This window comes from Chaetomium globosum, genomic scaffold (assembly GCF_000143365.1).
Source record: "Chaetomium globosum CBS 148.51 scaffold_5 genomic scaffold, whole genome shotgun sequence".
NCBI classification, from domain to species: domain Eukaryota; kingdom Fungi; phylum Ascomycota; class Sordariomycetes; order Sordariales; family Chaetomiaceae; genus Chaetomium; species Chaetomium globosum.
In genome coordinates this window covers 4342665-4350238 of record NT_165980.1, presented here as the reverse complement: position 1 = coordinate 4350238, position 7574 = coordinate 4342665, and the positions used below count along the sequence as shown (strand labels likewise).

General features: G+C 56.3%; 3 protein-coding genes across 3 annotated transcripts in view; 2 read left to right on the top strand and 1 right to left on the bottom strand.

The window, feature by feature from the left end:
• The window catches only part of CHGG_08247 (uncharacterized protein), a gene marked incomplete at both ends in the record, with an annotated part of 2667 nt that extends 1443 nt beyond the window's left edge, over positions 1-1224 (top strand). The window contains 3 exons of the mRNA XM_001225902.1: positions 172-571; positions 633-807; positions 874-1224. Coding sequence (XP_001225903.1) covers positions 172-571; positions 633-807; positions 874-1224 — 926 coding nt within the window. The remainder of the gene's footprint in view (positions 1-171; positions 572-632; positions 808-873) is intronic.
• A 942-nt stretch (positions 1225-2166) lies between these two features.
• CHGG_08246 (uncharacterized protein) lies at positions 2167-4159 on the top strand (the record flags this gene model as incomplete). The annotated part of the gene is made up of 5 exons (XM_001225901.1): positions 2167-2260; positions 2533-2773; positions 2924-3169; positions 3219-3546; positions 3668-4159. The coding sequence occupies 5 exons, from the start codon at positions 2167-2169 to the stop codon at positions 4157-4159; spliced, it is 1401 nt and encodes a 466-aa protein (XP_001225902.1).
• A 497-nt stretch (positions 4160-4656) lies between these two features.
• Positions 4657-7149, bottom strand: CHGG_08245 (uncharacterized protein; the record flags this gene model as incomplete). The annotated part of the gene is made up of 2 exons (XM_001225900.1): positions 4657-7055; positions 7137-7149. 2 exons carry the CDS (start codon positions 7147-7149, stop codon positions 4657-4659), a joined length of 2412 nt encoding a protein of 803 aa, XP_001225901.1.
• Between the last annotated feature and the right edge of the window lie 425 nt (positions 7150-7574).

Below are 7574 nucleotides of genomic sequence, written 5' to 3'. Positions count from 1 at the left end.
CCACCGTGAGCCCGAGCTCTTGACGGACAAAGCCGTGGGCAGATAAAGAGACCTTTGGGCGTTCGGGTGTATCATCTACCAACTTCAGGGGCGGCCGACCACCCTTCAAAGCTGGGACAGAGTACTTGACCTTCCAGAAGATCGTCAGTCTTGACTACCACTTTCCCCCAGGCTTCCCGCCGGCGGCGCGTGATCTTGTGGAGCGATGCTTAGTGCTGGACCCAACCCGGCGCCTCACCGTGGACCACATCAAAAACCACGAGTTTTTCGACGGACAGCAGTTTGGGAAGGAGTTGTGGCGGACGAAGGCACCGCGCTTACGGCCATACGTGCCTCCAGCACAGGAGCCCCACATCATTCAGCTCAATGGGACCGGTGGATCGAGCCCGCCGAAGCCAAATTCTAGAGGAGCCCACGGTCCGCCGAACGGCTCAAGACCGGCCCAGGATTATCACGGAACTACCACCGCCGACACAATTGGACATCGAATGGTCGCCGGTCCTGACGAGAAACAACGAGCGGATATTGAAGCTTGGCGACCTGATGGTAATATCATCACCCATCCCAAACAGTCCACATGGACGTGGCGACGGCGACGGGCACAAGAAACTCTCCCGCTTCTTTGGTGGTAGCACCACCAAGAAGAGACAGCGACTCGTCATGATTACCTCTGGCGGACGGATTGTGCTCGCACCTGCTGGCGGGGAGGAGAAGCGTGCCAAGCAAGAGATCTCGTTGCTGGGATCTGATTGCGTGTGGAAGACCCAGTTAGACGCCAAAGGACAGGCAGTGTGGTGTGTCGACACAGTGAGTTCTCATGCCTCCAACCCCCAACACCCTCGGGAGACGAGGCAGCTACTGACATAGCCCCAGAACGGTGTGCATTACACTTTTGAAGAACCCAAGGCGTCGCAAAACAGCGAGGCTAAATTCTCGGTTGACGACTGGATCGAGTCTCTGGAGAGAGCAAAGGATCTGGCTATCTCGCAAACCCTAGCAGGTCCCTACAACAGCGACAACGGATTTGGCGACATGTCATCGTCCATGTCGAGCCCGGAGAGCACCATGGGAGGAAGGACAAATTTTACCGAGGGCTACAGCATTAGCGACAGATCGGGCCGCAATCAGCTTAGCAAGAGCCAAGCGAGCCTGGAGGAGGTAAATGTGAAGCGCAACCGCTTCAGCAAACGACAGTCCAAGAACGGGCTGGGCGCGGCATTTTGAATTGGATGGGCAAGTCAAGATGCCGGTTTGGCGCACCCCACGTAGTCTACCGAACGGGGGGGCACGCCGTTCTGGAGTGCGACGGCCACGGGTGAGGTCGAACAATCGGAGGATTTGGACACGGGCATGGAATGCATGGGGTGGCCTGAGGGCCGCCCCGGGAGGTTTTGGGGGGATGGCATAGTATCTCAACTGCAACTACTACTACCTTTAATGGGCACTTCTAGGAGCGTGGCGCTGGCTCTTCCCGCATCATCTAGCCACTCATCTCCCTCTCTCTCTCTTTTTTTTTTTCTTCTTTTTGGCTTTTGTTTTTTTCTGCAGACGATTTTCGCGGAACGTGTGGGGAATTCAGGTTGCATTACACTTGGGACTCTTGTGTATACTAGTTTACTTCGGTCCCAAAACGCTGTGTTGGCCAGACAGTCACAGCTTGTCTTCTTGAGTATCTGGTTGTTGAATGTTGATCTCCATGGCTATCATGCCGCGAAAGGACAGAAATATCCTTAGTTGGCATTTTGTGACACGAATAGACCAACCCAGAGAGCCTTAATTATAAGTTACGGGTGATATCATATACGACCTTGAAACTCCTTAACGGGTAGTTTAACATTGAGAGCTCGTTTTGCCTCCCGATTGCCTGGTAACGTTGTTGCCAGGAGTTAACGGATCGTGCGAAGGTCACTTTTCTGTAGCAAGCGGGCCAGCGGGCCAACTTCTCTCAAGTTTTGCCAAGAGTGAACACCTGTGTGGGGCCTGCATGTGCGTTGCTTTGCGAAACTCCACCAATTTGGAAACCACGACGCGATCAACGCGCCGCACAGCGAAACCCGGACTGCCGGACCCGACCGCACCACGAAGAAAAAAAAAGAATATCCATCCACAATCCTTTTATTTTATCCGTCCAATTGCTTCAGGAGCGAACTGGCCGATTGAGACAATATGCAGCCGCAATACCGTGGCTACGGACAACAACATGCGCCCCCGAGGGCAGGAGGAGGAGGACAACATGTCCCACAACGCCGAGGCGGCATCGGTATGTGAATCACTTGGCTTCGTCCGATTATTTTCTAGAACCCCGGAACGAGCCCGGCTTGCTGGCCCCGAACTCGCTCCGCTTTTACTCGCCCCCGGCACGGGCTTTGCGTTAGGTGGAGCTTTGCGCTTGGGATCTCAGACCGCTGCGCGCGCCGGACTCCAGTCTCTGAACCTTAGCGCATCGCGAATCACCAACCCGCAACACACGACTCCAAGCCGCCAATCCGTTGAGAGAGAGAGAGCCCTAGCCCCTAACGCTTACTGTCGCAGGCCCCATGATGTCCGCCGGTCCTCACCACTCGGTGCCCATGACACAGGCGCAGATCAACCAGCAGCACCACCAACAGCAGCAGGCCAACCACTTAGCGAAACTGAGGAGTGGTAAGCCGACCGACAAGAACCTACCAGATGGCGTCGAGGAAGGGCTGTCTGCGGGGAGCGACGTTGCCGCCTGTTACACGCAGCTCCGTGACTTGGAGCGCCGGCTCGATGCCACCATGACGCGCAAGAGGTTAGACATTGTTGATTCGTTGAACCGCAATACCCAAGGTATGTCAATCCTATCATGAGAGGTGTGGTGGGGGACGTGAGGGGTGTGACATGGACTCGGTGGCTGACGTGGGTCGGTTTAGCGGTACAAGACTTTGCGCATCTGGGTTAGCAATACCGTCGAGGACCAGTTCTGGCAGGGCAACGGCCTCGGCGTCGACACATTCGACTTTTCGTCCAACCTTGAGTCCACATACCGCGTCAAGATCGAAGGCCGACTGCTCGACGACGAAGACGAAGTAGAAGCGGATGAGGAGCAGCGCAAAGGCGATGATAACGAGGCGGAAGGGGACAAGATGGAAACGGATAGCCCCAGCAAAACTAAGAGCAAACCTGCGGCCGCCGCCAAGCGGCCGCGGTTGTCGCATTTCTTCAAAGCCCTCACCGTGGACTTTGATCGTCCAAAGCCCGGCCCGCCAGGGTGCGGAGGCCAGCGTGGAGTGGAAAAAGCCCGACAGGACGCCGGCGGGCGCTGGCAATTTGCCGGCTATGGCCGATTTTGACGAGTTCACCTTCAAGCGCAACGGCGATGAAAACATGAACATTACCATCAACCTGTTCCGGCACGAAGACCCCGAGCGCTTCGAGCTGACCCCGGCGCTCGCCGATATCATCGACATGCGCGAGGCAACACGCCAGGAGGCAGTCATGGCGCTGTGGGAGTACATCAAGTTGATGAACCTACAAGAGGACGAAGAGAAGCGCAACTTCCGATGCGACGATCTCCTGCGAAAGGTTCGTACCCCGCTCCCTGTTCTTCCCTGCCTACCATACCCCACACCGCACTTGTTCGCCTTCCTGACACACCACCCCTCTTGCTAGGTCATCTCCCGCGAAACGGGCTACATCCCCCCAGCTCAACGACTACCTCACGCCACACCTACGGGCGCTCCCGCCCCGTGAAGCTGGCCTACACGATCCGCGTAGACGAGGACTTCCACAAGGACCCCCAGCCGACCATCTACGACGTGCGCGTGCCGGTCGACGACTCGCTGCGCTTCGCGGCTGTCGCCCTTCGTGCACAACGCCGCAGTACGCCGGCATGCTCAAGGAGGGTCGTCGGGCTCGACGACCAGCTCGCCGTGCTCATCCAGGCCGTCGCCTCAGTCCAAGGCCAAGCACACCTTTCCTCGCCTCCATGGCCCGCGACCCCGTCGGTTTCGTCAAGGGCTGGCTGAGCTCCCAGAAGAGGGATCTCGAGGTCATCATGGGCGAGGCCACCCGCGGCGGTGGCGAGGATGCCACCGGCGATGAGTGGCGCCGTGGTGGGCGCGACAGTGTCTGGGCTACGACTAATGCGCGCGAGAGCGTCAATGTCTTGCTCGCGAAGCAGCCTACGAGGGTATGAGAGTGGAGGGGGAGTGGTGGAGTGGTGGGGGGCTGGAAAGGGTCGAGCGGGGGCTGTTCTGATGGATGGAGTGTGCTATAAAAGACGGCGTTGTTAGGTAGGGCAGGGGAGGCGGCGTTGGCTTCTTATTTCTTTTTTTTTTTGGTTGGTTGTGTACTTTACTTTTTCTCATACGTTGTGGCTGATGGCCAACCAATTATACCTTCCGTACTGGATCGAATATGCGATATTACCATCACACTGTGAGTGACGTGACCAAGACGAAGAGCGTCACGATTGAAGCTATTTTGTTCATTAAATCTAAGGGTATCATCCTCTCATGTCCCAGTTGTTTCTTCCCTGTCCCCCAAACCATGGCCAGGTATGCAATGCTCAGTCCTCTCAGTCCTCTCCAGTGAGGTCTAAAACTGGTATCTCGCTCCGCCGCCACGCCCGTCTGCTTGGTGGCTTACCCTGTCGCGGGGCGTTGTGGGTAGCCTGTATCCCGGTCTGCGTCGTCACGGTGAACCTCCAGGGTTGCCGAAGTAGGCTTTGCCTTTGAGGCTCGTGCCGAGGATATATAATTCTGTTGATGTGCTTTTTGTGGTAGTGGTTGTGCTACGAGCGGTGTCGTCAATGGCCGCGTCTATACCCTTCGCTTCGGGTTGGAGGTGCCGCCCCGGTTTGCGCTGGGTTGATGAAGCCGTCGCATCGGCGTGTATTGGGAGAGAACACGGCGAAATGGTGCGGCGGGCTGGTGGTGGTGAGACAAACGGATCGTCGTCACTGGCTAAGCCGAAGCTGCTATTGGTGCGAGTGGCATTCCGGCCGAATATACTCGCGGCTGGTGGCCGCGTGAGTGGTGGCAGAGGGACATCCTCGTCATCGGATAAGATCTCGATCGGTTGTTTGTCGCAGGGGTCGGGTTTCGAACTGACTTGCGAAGAGCCTACGTTCTTCAGCACTTGGCCAAACGCCTTAATCGACTTTTGCGTCGAGGTGTTTGCGGAGCCGCCTGCACCGCTCTTGACCTTCTTGAACGGCCTCGCTTTCCTCGTCAAATCTGTCGTCGCCGTCGGTTGCCGCGTTTCAGCCGGCTCTTCGAAAACTGGGAATTGCGGCTGTCTTGGGCTTGGAGACGGGCCGAATAGCGATCCTGGGGAGGGGATATCCCCCATCGGCGAGCTTACACGCTTTGTCCTCGTTGGCGTCACCTGGATATACCTCAAACTCGTGCTAGAGGCCTCAGGTGAGGCAGGGGCGGCGGGGCTAGATGAGATAAGGATTGCCTCCCGGGTAGAGGTGGGCTTGGGTCGAGCCTGTGGAGCGGTAGATGAAAGGGACTTAGCAGCCCTGGGACTGGCATGTGAGTTTGCGAGCGTCCAGGGGTTGATATCCGCTAATGGTCTGGCCTGGGAAGAGGTGGCGGTTTTCACAGACTGCTTGCTTCTTCCCGTTGGCGCAGGCGGGTTGCATTGGTCGTTGGTCGTCGGAGGTGATGATGCGAGTTCAAGAAGCGGCGCGTCTTTCTCCGTGTCGCCAACCTTTTTGGTCACCTTGACATATTTGTCCAACGCCCCAACCGGCATGTCCGCCTTCTTGGCCCTCGGCTTCCTGGTGCCCTTGGTGGCGGCCCGTTGCTCTTTCCTTCTCTGTCGCCCTTCCCAATCTTCTACAGTGAGAGGAATCCCAAACTTTGCAAGCGTTGCTGGAACCCACACCAATTCTGGTTGGAATGGGTCAAACGGTTTTCTAACACTGGACTTTGGCTGTTCACTGCTCAGTTCATCTCCAGGCTCCTCATCGAACTCGTCGTCGCTGTTCAGTGCAATACCGCTGCGGCCAAAGCCCTCAACCTCCTCTTCCGGTTCCTTGCTCAAGTCCAACTTGACGATATCGGCTGGGACAATAGATAATCGCAGCTCGGGTGTAGCGTCAGTGCTGAAGTGTGCCCGTTTAGTTGAGATTGTTTTTACGAGCGCTGACTCCTTTTTCCGTTTCATATCGACATCGCCATCATCTGCCGCTGTGGACTTGGATCGATCGAGAAACTGCTGAACCAAAAAACTTGGGGCCAAGACGCGAATAAGCTTGACGGCTCCATCCTTGAACTCCCAGTCGAACGTCTCGCGGGCAAACTCTCTCAGCCCCACGACATCCACAGTGCTTGCAGGAGGAAATTCCTTCTTCAGTCGCTCGATGGTAGTCTCCCTGGACACAACCGGGTGCGTATAGTATCGCAGAATTTCCATGTTTGGAAAGCTTTCCGGTATTTCCAAAGCCTTGTGCCTGGTCCGAAAAATCCCACTTTCATTTGTCCGCAACTCGTGCAAAAGTCTCGCCTTCCATGCCATGAGGCCGTCCCTGTCCGCTTTCTTAATCCGGCACAGGTCCCGTCCAAATCCGCCTCTCGCCGCCTCGCAAGCGACCTTGACGCCGCACCCAGGCACGCCCTCGGGAAGGTAATCGCCTCCACTCATCAGCGCGACGAGCACCATCCCCTCCCTGTCCAGCTTGCTCGTCCCCGCAGCCACGGCAGCGGCGTCGTACACGGACACGTGAGTCGGCGTCTTGGAGCCCCTCGACCCCTCGGAGGACCAATTCCGCAGCGTCTTGCGGCAGCCAAACATGATTGTGTCTACGTCCTCGCTGAGGACGGCGTCGACGACGCCCTGCTGCTCAAGCAGCGCGCACTCGGCCTCCGCTTCACCGGGCGCGTCATGTATCGCAAAGCCGAAATGTCGGATGAGGCGTTTTCCCATGGCGGTGGCTACCATATCACCGCGCCCTGAAGAGCGCTTGTTGCGTTTGAAGGCGGGCTTGTTTGGGCCGTCGAAAACGAATATGGGGTGTATGGCGTGGCCGAGAAGGCGGACGAGGCGGTAGAATAATGTACGGATCGCGGGATTGGAGCCGCCTAGTAGTCAATTGTTAGAATCCAGGTGAGAAAGGAGGGCGACGAAGGCAAGAAGCACTACACACCCCGAGCTGCCTGTACTTGAAACTGCCATATCGAGAAGTCGATGGCCAGCCGAAGTGGTCGGCCAGTTTGCTCGAGAGTATCGACGGCGAGCTTACAGAGGGAAATACGATCGCCGGAACCTATTTCCTTATATATTCTGCAGTTCTAGGAGTTAGCAATCCCATCGCCGGCTAAAACTGTACGGTGAGTTGCCCGTACCCTTTAATCCCCATCGTGGCGGTTTTCGGTGCTCTTGCTGCTCCAAAATCCCAAAACAAGACTGGTTACCGAAGCATGGTAGGAAAACAATCGAGCAAAAAAAAAAGTTCAAAATTAAATTTTCGGAAATTTAACTAGAAGCGTCAAACATTTGATGGCAGGAGTTCAATTTCATTTCAAGATTCGAACTTCGCTTTTGTTGACCCGATGTTGACGTTCTTCCGTTTTGGGAGGTATTTGAGGGTTGTCAGGGGA